The following is a 17,205-nucleotide window of genomic DNA, read 5'->3' on the forward strand; positions in this document are numbered from 1 at the left end:
ACACACTTTAATGTGAATATGTTTTTGACTTTTATAATCGTGCTTCCAAAAGAGTGGGGACACTCCACAAAAATTTTAAACAAAATTATCTAAGTCCTACATTAACTGAAAAAAATCTAATGGTACCATCAATTATTGAACCTGAGAAGTTTTCATTGCTTTATGCAAAATAAATCCTAATGAATTGGTGCATGCAGCATATTTCACCTCTCCTTTTAACAGTCAGAAATATTTTTGGACCAGGGGAGATCAATTTTATCAGATTAGAGTGAGCAGAGAATTGATGAGAGTAATCAGTATCCCTATAAACAGTGAATGGAGAACCAGCTGGAGCTGATTAACATTAGCAGAGTCTGGAGGGGTCTCAGAACCATCTTGTTGTATAAGGAGCAGAGTTCTCTGTAAGGAACTCAAAGTGTACGGATTAGCTACAGTGATGTGAAAAGTGTTCTAACTAATTACAGACCGATCTCCAAACTCCCTCTTATATCCAAAATTCTGGAAAAAGTGGTTCTAAAACAACTTCAGACCTTCCTTGATACTAACGGTATCAATGAAAAATCTCAGTCTGGCTTTAAACCTCACCATAGTACTGAGACAACATTACTTAGGGTTTACTTGATGTGACTGCTGCCTTTGATATGGTCAACCACAACATTCCCATCTCAAAGACTGGAACATGTGGTTGGTCTTAAAGGCATAGTTTTATCTTGGTTCAAATCTTATCTCTCGGAGAGATCATTTTCCGTAGCCATGGGGCCGCACTCCTCGGCCTCTGCCCCTATTACTGTGGTGTGCCTCAAGGTACAGTACTAGAAATTGTGCTCACATCACACCATTTTTAGCCAACTTACATTGGCTCCCTGTTGAATATCGTATCAATTTCAAACTTCTCTTGCTTACCTTTAAAATTCTAAACAATTTGGCTCCCAGCTATCCATGCGAACTCCTCCATTTGTATATCCCTAATAGAGAACTTAGATCTTCCAATCAAATGCTCCTGACGCAACCGAGGTCTCGTCTGAAGTCCAGAGGTGATCGGGCCTTTGCTATCGTAGCACCCAGACTCAGGAATAATCTCCCTCCTTATATTCCCTTCTCCGAGTCCATCCAGTCTTTTAAATTGCATCTTAAAACTTATTTAGTCTGACTTTTGATTCAAACTATTTTGTTATTTTGGTATCTAGTTATGTTGTTTACCCATATTGTTTCCTGCCCTCCTTTTAACTGTTTTTTATTCGAACTGTCTTTTGCTATTGCTCTGACTGACTGTGAAGCACTTTGGTCAACTTTGTTGTATTATTATGTGCTATAGAAATAAATTATGATTTGATTTGAAGTGTTTGCCACCTTCTAGGGTTGCCACAAATGATTATTCTGATAGTCGACTAGTCACCGATTATTTTTGCGATTAGTCGACTAATCAGATCATGCATCCAGCTTATTGCACCAGCAGCATCTGCTCTTATATAACTATCATTAGCTTACAGCTTGAAGTGTTTAAGGTATGTGCTGACTAAAAATAAAGACAAGATGATAGTTTATTAAATTTTAATGAAATTTGCAGGTTGTTTTGGTGAAGTTTAATAAACTCAGCCGTCTGCTCTTTGCTATCTAAGATATAACAGGACACCGGAGTATATTCTCGAGCATCTCACACTTCTGATAATCAGCTGTCTGCTTGACATTTATTCTGCTGTGTAAAAACTAGAACTTTAATCTCAGCCAAACCAATTTACTCAGGAACAAATAAAATACTGAAAAAAGCCAAACAATAACATTTTTAAGTGACTTATATATCATGTTTAACCTGAGTAGAGAAAGACTGCGGTGGGTGTTCTCACGGCTCTAGTGAGCCATGAACCCCAGCTAGCTATCGAGCTGGTGGTTAACAGACGTCTCTGAAAACGTCGGAGTGCTTTTGAAAATATGTAGTGTCTTGATAAACTGAGCCGATATTTGAGGTTTACACAGCTACATTCTCGCCTGAAAATATGTTAAACGTTTATTTTGTGACCCAGAAAGAATAATAAGAGTAATATTAAAACTAACTAGCTGCCGCCATTGTTGGAAACTGAGCAGGGCCGCGCTATGAATTCTGGGACACAGCTTCATCTTCTTCGGGGTTTAACAGCAGCTGGCATCTTTGTACATGAAGTGCTGCCATCTTCTGTTTAAGTCTCTTATTACACTCTTCAATCCTGCTACTTATTCCTGCGTCTTTTGGGATCTTACAAACCTTCAAACGACGCGTCGACTATTAAATTAGTTGTTGACGATTTTGATAGTCGACGTAATCGTGACTAGTCGACTAATCATGGCAGCCCTAACACCTTCCTGATTTCCTATTTTAGTATGTTTGTCACATTTAAATGTTTCAATCATCAAACAAATTTACATTTTAGACAAAAATAAGTAAACACAAAATGCAAAATGTTTCTAAATAAAGGTCTTTATTGAGGGTGGGGCAAGGGTCTTCTGATGAGACAAAAGGTGAAGTTTTTGGAAGATGTGTGTCCCATTGCATCTGCTTAGACAGATTGGAATCCGAGGACATTGCTGAGAAGACCACAAGACTGGCTGTGGTTAAAGAGGGCTGACATCACTTGGCCTGCTAAGGCAGTCAGCTAACCGTGAGACACATGCCAAGGATTGATCAACCCACGGTGGGTCTACCTCAGCAGAGGATTCCAAAAGGGTAGAAAACCTAACACTAGAAATTTTATGATGATAAACCCAAACCCCGGTTGACTGGTACAGCTGTTTCAGGGCATTCTGGGGGCTGTGCAGTTAACCTTATGGCAGTGAAAACTAACGGAGGAATAAAAAAAATGTTCTGCTCTTCTTTCCTCTCTTTTTCTCTTCTCTGGGATACAGTGGGGAGGTAGAGCATACAACCCGATCCGGCAGGAAGGTGTGGGATGCCAGATTGGCTCTCAGCTCTCTTATCTTGTGTCTTTTGTCTTACTTCTCTCTTTATTGCCTTTTCTATCCCTTTAAAGAAGTGAGGCTCCTTAAATATCAAAGAGGTAAGTATTACTTCTCATTTTGCAGTGAATTGATAGAAGAAAATAAATTGTGGAAATTAAACAGAATATAGTGGAAGAGAAATAACAATTTAACATAAACCAGTGACACACTCCGGGGCCTGATCAGCCCTGGCAGGGCCTCCTGGATCAGAGTGTCTAGTGATAATGATTGAAACACCCAATGAATCCAAAGTCCGCTACTGATGATGTGTCCCAAAATTTCAATACTATAATCTAGATCAGATCTCTAATCCCTATGCCTAACCAAGGAAGGTAAAAAGAAACCAAAAGAACAGTTTGTGGCAAAAGACAGAAACACCCTGTGAGGTTGAGGCACACGATGTGTCCCTCTGGTAAAGTTAAAGTTAGGAGAGAGTATGACCATGCAGCGTTTCAAGCTTGGAAGTACAGACAGTCCTTTGAGTTTGAGTCTGTAAAAAGTGACAAAAACATTAGCATCCGGTGTACACTCTGAGTGGGAAGAAAACTTCTTTCTTCTTTGAAATGAAACTTCAATTCTGAAGGAGCACCTAACAAGCTGGCACAGGAATGTGAAATTCACAGAGAAACCCGTGGATCCCCCCACTGACATGACCTCCAACACTTAGGGCTGTGTGATATGATGAAATATATCGGATAACAAAATGAAAACATCTATTGTTGCCGCAAACCGGTCCCCACCACAGACTCAAACATGGCAAACCTCTTCTACCACCTACGCAAGAGTTACGTGAAAGAGTATGGAGAGTGTTTACAGATCAGAAGCAAAAAAGAGCCGTCAGGTGCTCAAAATAAACTTTCGACTCAAACGTTAGAACAGTGTTTTCCTCGCCGCACGCCACGTAATAAATACTCACAAAAAATGGCAGCCCTTACAACTTGTATCTAAAAATATATAGTTTCATGCATCGGTCAAAACACTCGACTCCAGGTACACGATAGCTCAAAAAAATTCACACAACTCGAGTTGCCCAAGATTCACAGAATTTAGAGAAAAAACACTATTTTGTGATATATATGGTTATCGGGATGAGAAATGTCTTATATGAGATGGTTATGAGATTTTGGTCCTATCGCAGAACCGGAGTCCCACGCCTGCTGAACAGGTGAAAATAGACGTAAGAGTTACAGAACTTAGTGCCGCTGAATGTTTGATTTTATTTCTTTATTTCTTTATTTCTGTTGTCAAATTTGCAATAAAGAAATTAGAGCTCTTTTCTTTCCGATTCAGAGATGGTCTTTCCCTTTTCACGTAAATGTCCTCCTTGACTCTGCGCTCAAACCAGCGTTCCTTCCTGTCCAGGATGTGTCCTCATCACTGAAAGTCCTGGCCTGACGAGGTAGGTCTTCTGTGTTGTGCTATCTGCTTCTTCCAAGGTTGTTTGGTTTCCCCGATGTATAAATCCTGGGAATCCTCCTGGCACTTAACAGCGTACACTATGTTACTCCATTTGTGTCGGGGGACCCGATCCTTGGGGTGGACCAATTTTTGGCACAGCGTGTTTTGGGGTTTAAAAGCCACAGAGACCTGGTGTTTAGATAAAATGCGTCTCAGCTGTTCCGATACTCCTGACACGTACAGGATCACTACAGGTTTTCACATAGGCAGCGGTTGTCCTTCTCTCCTGGATCGGCTGGAGCTTTCTTTAGGAGCCTTCCCAGCTTTGACAAAAGTCCAGCTGGGATAACCACATTTACTCAGGGCCTTCTTGATGTGATGTTCTTCTGCCTCCCTGTCCGCTGTGTCAGTGGGGATGGTGTTTGCTCTGTGTTGTAGTGTCCTGATGACACCCAGTTTATGCTCCAGTGGATGATGAGAGTCAAACCTTAAATACTGATCCGTATGTGTAGGTTTATGGTACACATCAGCTTTTAGATGTCCCCCATTACTGATGGAAGTCTCATAGTCTAAGAAGGCTAACCTGCCACTGTTCATATCCTCCCTGGTGAATTTGATGTGTCGGTCCACTGAGTTAATGTGATCCGTGAATTGTGGTACGTCCTGAGATTTGATTTTCACCCAGGAGTCATCCACATACCTGAACCAATGGCTTGGTGGTGTTCCAGGGTAGGATAGCAAACCCTTCTTTTCCACTTCTTCCATGTACAAGTTGGCCACAATGGGTGAAACTGGGGAACCCATGGCACACCCATGTTTCTGCCTGTAGTACTGACCCTTGTATGTGAAGTAGGTTGATGCTGAAGGTGGTCCTGTTGCTGAGGTTGGGGTCATCGTGTAATCTCTTACGAACTATCTCCAACGCTTCCGTGACTGGGATGCAAGTGAAGAGAGACCTAACATCGTACGAGACCATAGTTTCATCTGCCTCCATAATGACATCTCTCACCTTCTCAACAAAATCCAGGGTGCTCTAGTTGTGGTGTTCAGAGCTGCCTACCAGCGGGTTGAGGATCAAAGCCACAATCTTGGAGATGTTATAGGTGATCATACAGGTCATACAGGTCTTAAAGGTGCACCCTCTTTGTGTATCTTGTAATACTAACTCTTCTGTATTTTTCATTTTTGTTGTTGTTGTTTTTGTGACACGATATTGTCCGAGTGGCAGCACTTATGGTTTAGGAGAATACTGCAACAGCGGATATAAATGGCTGCATCTGTGTGACAATAATGGTGCAGCCGTGAGCGAAGAGACCAGTGTGGAGGGTATATTTGCACCTTACCATTACTAATGTTAAGAAACTTTGCAGATATGTCGCCAAAGGTTTTATTGTTCTTAATTGTAGAGCTAAATTTGCATTGCTAAATAAATAAGTGAGATTAACCACAGTACTTTTAAAACAGCCTTCGTAGCCTCGCTGTGACGTAATCACCCTTTAAACACGGCCTGCAAAGGAAGTGGGCCTAAATTGGGACACAGCTAGCAAGTGTAGCGGTACAGGCCAGGTTGGGTTTTTTTCAACAATATATATTACTTATTTTATTTGGCTGCGGGCTTTTCTCTATTGATATTGGCTATTTGGATCAATGGATTTTTGCAAAGTTTATGATCTAATGCTGCATTCCATTTGAACTGGGAATGTGTGTGTTTGTGTCTGCCTGAGTACGCATGTGTGTGGTGGAGGTGGGAGCCAGGGCACTATATGCGACTATAAAATTGTTTAAATTACATATGGACAGTTAAATAAGCTTCCCCGTAATATCCCTCAGAGCTGTCTCCATCTTTTTTTTTTAAATATGTGAAAGTAGTAGTTTTATACTTTTCTTTTATATCATGGTGTGGGTGGCTGTAGCTCAGGTGGCAGAGCAGGTCAGCCACTAATCAGAAGGTTGGTGGTTCGATCCCAGGCTGCCTCCTGGCTGAATGCCAAATATCCTTGGGCAAGATACTAACCCCATGTTTGCCTACTGGTGGTGGTCAGAGGGCCCGGTGGCACCAGTGTCCGGCAGCCTCGCCTCTGTCAGTGTGCCCCAGGGCAGCTGTGGCTACAGTGTGCTTACCATCGCCAGTGTGTGAATGGGTGAATGACTGAATGTAGTGTGAAGCGCTTTGGGGTCCTTAGGGACTAGAAAAGCGCTATACAAATGCAGGCCATTTACCATCATGCATATGTGCAACATCCGTGTTTACACATGCAGATTAATAGGTTTTTCAGAAATTTACTACAGAAAATATAACAAATGTAAAATCTTAAATTATTCCATGTATCTATTTATTGAATAAATGAACGACATTCAGCACTTTAGGTATGCCTATGTGATCAACATAGTGGGCCTTGTATAAGAACTGCCACACCAGCAGCTAAGAGTGATGGGGATTTGGTGTTGAGTACATAATTGGTAAAAAAAAAAAAGAAGAAGAATAAATATATCAGAGCAGCGTAGGCAGAGGGTGCGCATTCGCTGTCTGCTCTACTCCAGGGTCTTGTCCGTCTGCCTGCTCTGTTGTCAGATGGAGGTAGTGTACAAAGTATGTACAAAACGGGTCTGTGGGCCACTCGTGCTCATCTTCTTGTTGGTTTGTGAGCCAGCCAAAAGAGAGCGAAGTTAACATACCATCAGCTGAGGTGAAACCATATTAAAAACTATTAAAAATATCCAACTACAGTCTCTGGTTTTCAAGTATTATTATTATTATTATTATTATTATTATTATTATTATTATTATTATTATTATTTTTATTATTATTATCATCATTGTTTAAAGTTTTTATTGCGGTTATCCTGTTCTTGTGAACTAGCCTATGATACAGCCACTTGTCTGACCAATCAACTTGGCAATTGCTTATGCTTAATAATTTCCCCTCAACTATAAATCAGTGACTTTTCAGTTGTGGCCACATAGATTGTACCACTGTGAGAGGGGTGCTACAGAATAGTCTAAATGATAGCAGCTTTAATTTGTTCAACTATAAATCAATGATTTTTCAACCTGATGTGGTGATCTGGCCAACTATAAATAGATCAACAAGCAATAATAACGGGATAACTATAAATCAGTATTATTCCAATGTTATTACTATCGCACTGTAGGCTTTTTTAACGTTTATTTAAGATTTCTTTAGCATTAACATTTCAATCTTGATCATAATGAAGTTTTAGACCTTGAGAAAAATTAACATCTATTTATTTATTAACACGTTATCTGGTGTACGTCATCCGCGTCCAGCAACACGCAGGATCTTGGGGGACTGCACAGGAGGCACGTGTGAAAACCGCTCTCCCCCATCTGTGCAACCGAAAAGACGGACACATATAAACCCGCTTAATCTGCGTTTAAGGCAGGCAAGCCAAAAGAGACGAATCTTAGAAAAGACCCAGACTTCCCATCACTACCTCTTGGGTATGTGAAGGTGAGTCTACAAAAATGGTAAGTCTAATTTGTTTCAATAAAAAAACAAAAACAAAAACAAAAAACAGAACAACAAGAACAACAAAAAGCCACCCAGTGTTGTAAGAAAATAAGTGTGCCTGCAAGACAACACAAACCATGACACGCAATGAGCAATGTAAGACGTCTTCCTGTTTTGGCGATCTTTGGAGCTGACCTGAGAGACAGCGAGAGACAGCGAGAGTAGCAGGTGCAACGTCTCTTCTTCCTTTTTACCGAAAATTTGTGACTTTCTCCTCTCTTCTATGATGGAAGAGAGCGAAGACAGAAAAGAAGGATATTACCAGGTCGCCAAGCGGCTCCGGACGGAACAAGAGACCGGTGTAAAAGAGCTAGAGGACGGGAAGGAGGAGGAGGATTCTGCCGCTGAGGAGGCAGCGGGGAACGGGTGCACTGAGAACCGCAGGAGCGGAGGGAAGGTGAGGCACACAATATTAATCCTTCTGTATCTAAATAAAATGTAAATATTTAACATTTTTTCATACGATTTACAAACAACTGGAAGGGTCTGAAAATTATGTTAATGATTAAAATAGACAGCAAGAGAAATGAAAGAGTACAAAGTCAGAGTGGAATATAAATGAGTTTCTACATTTATTATTATCAGTCATTATTTACACAAACGGCGTAACTTTGGAACAAGTGGCAGTAACCCGTTTTCATCGTCACGACGATCACTAACGTGCTTAAGAAAAATGTGTTGGAAGTTAACCAGTCCGGAGCTTCGTGTTAACTCAGTTTAATTCATTTGTGATTTTATAATTCAGAACAGTCCACTCTCTTTGTATTGTAAGGTTAAAAACCAACAATATTATAGAAAACCCGCAGATGTACGCTATGAGCATATGTGGAGAGTGAGAAGAACTTTTAACAGGATGAACACACCAGCCATACCATGTCCCAGACTGGTGGTTAGAAACTATTTAAAGATGAATCATTTTTTGAATTAACTGAATTGAATAAGTGCAAGAAAATGAATGGATGAATGGATATGTTAAAACTTTTTGTTCACATTCTTCCTTCCTTTGAGCTCCATGGAGATCTTTATATGTTAACTTGTAGACGTGCATCCAGTCAGCAAGTGTACTCTGCATCATAACATACATGATGAGTAGTGTCCGTATTCCTGATTTACTCATGGATCTTTGCTGTTTCAGCCTGGATATAGAATCTGCACTGTAGTGTACATATTCCACCACTCTAGTGGCCTCCCCAGGCTTTCCTAGCGGCTTTTTCAGCAGTCACTTGAGGGACTGCTTTATCTACCAGTAGCTGGTGTTTTGCCCGCCTGGTGTTTCTGTCAGTTCCTTTCTGGGCCCTGCTCATATATTAAGCTATGTTGTTTTTAAGAAGACCATATCGTTCTAAGAACTATTACTATTTTTTATTACACACATTTGTTTAGCAGTTTATCAAACTTAGTCTGGACAGATCATTATTTTCCTCAAGCAAAATACCGTTATTGAGTTCTACCTCAAAGCTGTGGCTTCATACCGTAAAAAAACACATTAATTGAGTACTTATATTCAGATGATATAAGCAGCATATAGTCACCAGGGCTCGCAAAATCGCTAACCCGACGTCCCGGGGCTAGCGATTTTTCCAGTCGGGCTACCAAAATCTATCTCTACCCTGCCCGTCGGACTATCATAGGAAGGTAAAATATATGGTAAATGGCCTGCATTTGTATAGCGCTTTAGTCAGTCCCTAAGGACCCCAAAGCACTTTACACTACATTCAGTCATTCACCCATTCACACACACACAGGCAATGGCAAGCTACATTGTAGCCACAGCTACCCTGGGGCGCACTGACAGAGGCGAGGCTGCCGGACACTGGCGCCATCAGGCCCTCTGACCACCACCAGTAGGCAAACATGGGGTTAGTATCTTGCCCAAGGATATTTGGCATGCAGCCAGGAGCATATGTCAGTGCTTTTGCATTCTTTCGGAAATGTAGCTGGGTAATTATGTCATTGGCATCAGTGAGCCAATATGTGACATATTGAAATCGGGTTTGAATTTGCGCTTGTGTTTTGCTTTCACTTTGCAATCGCGCGAACTATGTATCCGGTCGTTAAGTCTGCCGTGTCTGGGCCTAAACTCCGCTGCAGGTCCATATATCAAATGATCACTATGGCATTACTGGGAGTTGAAAAACTGTCTAAAGTCTTTCATCTTTAATAAAATGATCAGCGTTCTGCTCTACCAGGTGTAACAATTGAGTTTAACACCCAGGCATCCATGAAAACGGAATTTATGACATTTAACGGAGTTAGAAGTTAGCAGGAAGTTAGCTCGCTAGCTTCTATCTAAATACAATATAGCATGTCCTGACTGCGGGGTTTTGGAAACAAATTAAAACGTACAGCTCTGCTATCACTCCCAGCATAAATGAAGACAGAAAACTAAACAGCAGTGACGTTTGTAGGGTTACTGAAGTTTGGCTAGCTGGTATATAATGATGTGCTACGTGACCGCTAGCGACACAGCTATGTTAGCATAATATAAACAAGCTAACTTTTTTTTTCCACTCGATAAAAGTTAACGTGAGTGTTCAGGTCAGGAACAAATGTAATCGCATGGCAGGATGCTGTAAAAGGACCAAACTTCAGCCAGGAGAACAACTGAGATAATCCATCAACAATACGAGGTTAGTCATTCATATACTGCTGCATGTGCTGGGCTGTAGTTACATCGTAAGGTTTTAAAAACTGAGCTTAAATAAATGATTAGCGGTAATAAAAGCCGAGGGAGGTCAACAGTGATCACTGACTGTTTTAGGAGCTTTTTGAGATTAAATATTCAAATTCAAATTCAAATTCAAATTTTATTTGTCACACACACACAACCATACACAGTATGACATGGGGGTGAAATGCTTGTAGCTGTACAATGCCCGACCATTAAATGACAGAAGAAAAGTTTTACAATATTTACAATTTACTACAAAAATTTACAAATTAACTTAGGAATTTACAGTAAAGAATGTGCAAATAGCAGAAGAGATTATAAAGATAAGGATTATAAATTATAGGAATTATAGGATTATAGGAAATGTGTGGTGGTGCGTGTGGTGACGTGTGTGAGAGTCCAGTCTTATAGTGACGTGTTTGGGAGAGTCCAGTCCTACACCTGGTTCAGGGCCCGAATAGCCTGGGGGAAGAAGCTCCTCCTCATTCTCTCTGTTTTGGCCTTAAGGGAGCGGAAGCGCTTCCCAGACCTCAACAGTGAGAAGAGTCCATTGTTGGGATGGGAGAGGTCCATCATAATCTTCCTAGCTTTGGACTTGCACCGCTTGGTGTAGATGGACAGCAGGTCAGGGAGCTCTGATTGAATGATGCGTTCTGCCGAGCGCACCACCCTTTGCAGATCTCGTCTGTCCTGCTTGGTGCTGTTCCCAAACCAGGTGCAGATGTTTGACGTCAGGACGCTCTCGATGGTGCAGGAGTAGAAGTTCTTGAGCACCTTCAGTGGCAGATGGAAGTCTCTAAGTCTTCTGAGGAAGAAGAGACGCTGACGGGCTTTCTTAACCAGGGTGTTGATGTGACAGGACCATGACAGGTCCTGAGTGATGTGGACACCCAGGTATCGGAAACTGTCCACTCTCTCCACTGGCGTGCCACTGATGATGAGGGGTTTGTAATTCCTCGCCTGCTTTGTAGTGAAGTCCACGATCAGCTCCTTAGTCTTGCTGACGTTTAGGAGGAGGTTATTCTCCTGGCACCAGGTCTCCAGGTTCCTAATCTCCTCCAGGTAGGCCGTCTCGATGTTGTCGGAGATCAGGCCCACAACAGCAGTGTCGTCAGCAAACTTGACAATGGAGGTGGTGTCGGATGTGGCTACACAGTCATAAGTGTACAGTGAGTACAGCAGGGGGCTTAAAACACAGCCCTGAGGCACTCCAGTGCTGAGTGAGATGGAGGGGGAGACTTGTTTTCCTACCCTCACTGATTGGGGTCTGTCTGTGAGGAAGTTGAGGATCCACTGACACAGTGATGAGCTGAGTCCTAGATCCGTCAACTTGGTGAAAAGCTTAGAGGGAATTATTGTGTTGAATGCTGAACTGTAGTCCACGAACAGCATCCTAACATAATTCCCTCTGCCAGTGTCCAGGTGACTCAGGGATGTGTGGAGCAGGTGAGATATGGCATCGTCTGTGGAACGATTAGCACGATAAGCAAACTGAAGTGAGTCGATGGTGGGAGGAAGTGAAGAAGTGATGTGATCTCTCATCAGTCTTTCAAAACACTTCATCACAATTGAAGTCAGTGCTACTGGACGGCAGTCATTGTGGCAAGCGGGCTGTTGTTTCTTTGGAACAGGGACAATAATGGACTGTTTGAAGCACGTGGGAACCACAGCTTGGGCCAGGGAGAGGTTGAAGATCTCCGTGAACACCGGTGCTAGTTGATCAGCGCAGGCTCTAAGGACCCGGCCAGGGATTGCATCTGGTCCTGCTGCCTTCCTGGTGTTCACCCTCCTGAAGCTGTTCCTCACGGCATGCTCTGTGATGACGAATGCATTTTCTTCACTGGTGCACTCCGAGCGCGCGCAGCCGTTTGTTGTTTTAATTGCTGCGCTGTCGAAGCGAGCATAAAACGTGTTCAGCTCATCAGCCAGTGAAGCATCGGCATTCATCATTGAAGAAGCTGGTCGTTTATAGTCCGTTATAGTCCGCAGTCCTTTCCACAGGCTCCTAGAGTCGCACTGTCGTAGCTGTGACTCTAGAAATAGAAGAAAATACAAAATATTAAACATTTTAACAAACACAAAAGCCATATTAAACGCAGACTAGGATTTGTCACGTCATCGCTTAACGACCGGATAGAGAGTGACAGTACTGATTGGTGAGTGACGATAATTTCCTCTGACATCGTCTTATCAATCGTTAGCTTACTATGCAAACATGACAAGTGAAATCTCCCGCAGCAAGCTTAAACATGTGAGAGGTTGATCGTGCAGAGAATCGCTGAGCGTTATGTGAGTGTGTGTGTAAAAGCAGCAGGATATATATTTTAGTTCTGCTGAGCCACTTCTTCACCCTGCAAAAAAGCAAATGGCATAGATCTTCTTCACCCTGGTGAAGAAGTGACAGGAAAAGAAAAGCCTACCACAAAACGGAAAAGTTATGTGGTAGGCTTATCTGGTGCGCGTCTTTTATTTTGACAGCGAATGTGCACATGTGGACCACTTATGTGCACCCGTGTAAATAACATAATGTTCTGCCTGGTGTGTTGTTGGTTCTCCCTCGATTTCTGAGTCGACAAGCGCCTTTGTTACTGGGACCAGTAATTTTAAGAAAGGCCCCCATTAGAACCCATGAAAAATGCAAGAAATGCATTATTGCTCAGTCTGCAATATCTTTCCCAGAACAAACACCAATTGCAAATAACATACTAAAAATAAACCTGAAAAATCTGTTTAGAACAGCGTACTATGTTGCAAAGAGTGAACTACCACTGGCAAAATTTCAAAGCAGTCTTTGCAAACTTCAAAAAGCAAATGGCCTAGATCTTGGTTCCACTTGTCTCTTACCCGTGACTTCAGTGGAAATTTCAAATTCAGGATCTGACACAGACTGATTCATGTCCTACACAGTTCTTACAAGTTCATAGAAATTTCTGTTCAATTAGAACCAAGTATTTGAGTTGATGATTGTAATTTTTATTCAATGTTGTAATTTGTGTATGGGCAGAAATCTGTACCATCAGAAACTGAATATGAATAAGTTAAATTTGAATTGCTCAGATTGAATCTGAATTGTAACTTGAATAAATGCTTTTAAAAACTGAATATGAATTATCCTAATTTGAAATTGAATTTATTGGTCTGAAAATGATCATCACTAAATTGAAATTGAATTTTATATTTTGAAAATGAATTAATTTGCTTTGAAACCGTATTTTATCCTTTAAAAATTTAGCTCTCGAATAATTTCAGATTCACTTCTCACCATTCAGTTTCAGTTCCAAAATTCAGCTTTTTGGGACTTACATCCGGTTCCGGTTCAAGAGTAATGAGCGCAGATTAATAGAACTACGTTTTACTAGCGGACCGAAAGTGTTACTGACAGGAATCTACAGCGTCTCGAGCTGAATTAAGATTTCAGAAGTCATTCGTCATGTCGAATGACCAGCGGATAAACTCTCAGGTTGGTAATAAATGTATCACAGGTATAAGAACAAGCGTCATGTTAACAAATGATAGCCGTACGGTAACTTTTATGCTTATTGTAGCTGCTAGCTCAAAACGCTAATTTAGCGTAGTTTGCCCTGGATTCAGCTTTGAGTCCTTTCGAGTCTTTAAAAAAAAAAAAAAAAAAAGCATGTTGCAGTTATGCTAAATGTAAATATTAGACCATGTAATTTTAAAATCTGTGTTTTTCTCAACACATGACAAAATAGTGAACTTAGAAAATATACACAAATTGTAAAATTGCACCTCTTTAAAATGCAGCTCAATTAAACCTAGCTCCAAGAATAATTTTCACCGACGGTTCTGAGATAAGCTGCATGTTATTCTTGGATGCGGTTGTAGGACCGGCTTTAAAATCGCATGACAAAAATATCATACATATTAAAAAAAACTGCATCACCAACGTAGCCTGGACAACATTTGCTAGTTAGATGAAGTCAGCTATCTCATCGTAGCATATTTATATGCATATTTATAATCATACGGTTCTTGGAGTGAGTGCATACACTCATGAAGTTTAGTAACTTCAGGTCACTGCAACAAGCCCAGGTACAGTTTACCGACGGATGGGTGCAGGACCTTGAAATGCACCGTGTAGAACGAAAGACCATCGTACCTATCATAAGTTTACCAGTCTCACAAATTGTCGTCATAAATACACATTCCTTAACCGTTTATTAATAGGACCTTTGAGCTCAACGGTAATTAATTAGTAGTGGAAATAATTTCTGGTAGCATCACAGAAATGTAGCAGTGACAATAATATTGTATGCTGTAATCGTACTGGGCAATTAGTGATACAAAAAACCTGTTTTATCCTGTGAATAAAAGTATATGTTTTTGTTAATGTACCATAATAACAGAAGCGAAACGCAATATTGTGTCAGGACAATTCACTATTTATGCACAATAAATAAAGGAGCATAGCGCGACAATTTCTGTTCAGCGCCAGACTTGCTTGTAACCTATATCGCCAATTATGTTAAGAAAAATGACGCATTAACTACAACAGCAGACTGACCTTTGTGTAAATGCTTGGAGCAGACTAACCTGTGAGCTGGAGTGTTCTGGGACGTTATATTTGATCTTTGAATGGCTGCAATCCAGTCGCGTCTTTGTTACTTCGGAAACATGGCTCGAACAATTTCTCTTTAACGACGTAATCCGATAACAACCGATCTCTTTACCCGTCGGCTTCCCGTGGCTGTCATGCGACCGGCTATTGCAGTTAATAATACAACAGCTTCTTGACATTTTTGTGTTTCTTTTTATCGCTGTGTGACTGATTTCAATTGAAAGCCTAGTACCGCTTGCCACGAGTTCCCAGAATCCTTTGCGGTTCTCCCCGTGAATGACGTCACATTTTCAATCTCTATATAATATGCATGTTAAATTTTATATTTGGGGTAAAATATCAAGTCTTTTCAAGTAAACCGGTTCAAGTCCAATTCAAGTCCCAAGTCATTGGTGTAAAAGTCCAAGTCAAGTCACAAGTTTTAGAACATTTTTTCAAGTCAAGTCTAAAGTCATAAAATTAATGACTCGAGTCTGACTCGAGTCCAAGTCATGTGACTCGAGTCCACACCTCTGGCTTTGACAAACAAATATGATCGACTGTTTCTAGTAGAATTCCAAAGTTGTCATCTTGTACCCTCAAATTAGGATAATTCATATTCAGTTTTTAAAAACATTTATTCAAGTTACAATTCAGAGTCAATCTGAGCAATTCAAATTCAAATTTAACTTATTCATATTCAGTTTCTGATGGTACAGATTTCTGCCCATATTTGTGTTTCAACAATTTTTTGATTAATGTTTTGTTTCCGTTACAATATTATACTTTAATGTATAATATTGTAAAGGAAACCAAGCAGGAAACAAAACATCAATCAAAAAATTGCTCTTTTTTTTGGGCTACTTAAATTTATTTTGGGCTACCAAAAACTGAAGAGTCCCTGCCCGAAGGTCTACCAGGGATTTTGAAATTTTGCGAGCCCTGGTCACCATAAATGAATGCAATAGACTTCTGTGCCTGTTATGGCCCTCCTTCCTTTCATCAAACATCCAGAACATGTTTTAACTCTTCAGTACATTCGGCAAAATTTGCTTTTGCATGTTTTTGTATTTTGAGTTTGCTACTGGAAGCTTCCTTCCACTTTATAAAAAGACAAGCAAGGTAGCGAGGGCATATAAAGACAATTTTGACTTTTCCTAATAGGTTTACAGGTAAAGGATGAAGTCATAGACCTCTTCCTGATGACAAACACAATTTTAGTCCACATTTCAACTACTACCAACTTTATTTTTGTTTTGTTTTATTAATTAGTCTGCTCTCTGATGGCTTCTGACTTCTCTGTGGTGTGTATCTTACAGCCAAAATCTCCTCTGATGATCTGTAGGCAAGGATTGAAAGGCAGCTCATTTGCCTGCTGTGTTGCACTGGTTGTAGTGTGTTTTTGCGGTGACTGTGTATTAAGGTGCACATCTCTCCAGACATCAGAGAACCTTTGAACTCTAGTGTCTATTGTATATTGATAAGTATTTATTATATATATTATTAATTATAATTTCCTGGCCTATATGCTTTTCCAAGTCCAGAACATTATAGTCTGTGTACTGAAATGTTCTCAGTTTCAGTTTATCATAAACAGTATTCCATTGAATTATATTGTTTTTGTTGCTGGATGCAGAAGAAGATCTTTTAGACTGTGCCATATGGGGTGTTGTGTGTCACGGCACATGTGTATTCATACCTCTAGTTTAAGATGAACATCAGTATTTGTCCAGCTCCTCAATGTTTCTGATGACCAACACTTTGGCTTGTTCCAGTGTTCCTTTACAGCTTGTGGTCCATGTATTGTGAATTTTCCGTTTTTTCAAGGAACGTGCTTTCCTGTCAATGTCAGCATTTTGTTTTGTCAGATGTTAATTCTAGATTCTTTCCTTGTTTTATCAGTGCAAAAGACCTATTACATGAAGCACTCTGCACACTGTTCTTGATCTAATCTGAAGATCACTTGAAGTTTGGAGATCTTTAGCTATTGATAGCTTTATATGGCCTACCACTTTGTGGCTGAGTTGTTGTCATTTTTTAATCATTTCCACTTTGTTACAACACCACTAACAGAT

At 40.6% G+C, this 17,205-nt stretch overlaps 1 protein-coding gene across 3 annotated transcripts in view; it reads left to right on the forward strand.

Moving 5' to 3' along the window:
* Window positions 1-7,678: 7,678 nt before the first annotated feature.
* The window catches only part of LOC113024713 (heterogeneous nuclear ribonucleoprotein L-like), a 46,882-nt gene continuing 37,355 nt past the window's right edge, over window positions 7,679-17,205 (forward strand). For all 3 annotated transcript variants that reach the window (XM_026171998.1, XM_026171999.1, XM_026172000.1), the window contains exon 1: window positions 7,679-8,298. In XM_026171998.1, the coding sequence (XP_026027783.1) occupies window positions 8,125-8,298 (174 nt within the window). In that variant the 5' untranslated portion in view covers window positions 7,679-8,124. The remainder of the gene's footprint in view (window positions 8,299-17,205) is intronic.

This window comes from Astatotilapia calliptera, chromosome 6 (genome assembly GCF_900246225.1).
Source record: "Astatotilapia calliptera chromosome 6, fAstCal1.2, whole genome shotgun sequence".
Lineage (NCBI taxonomy): Eukaryota > Metazoa > Chordata > Actinopteri > Cichliformes > Cichlidae > Astatotilapia > Astatotilapia calliptera.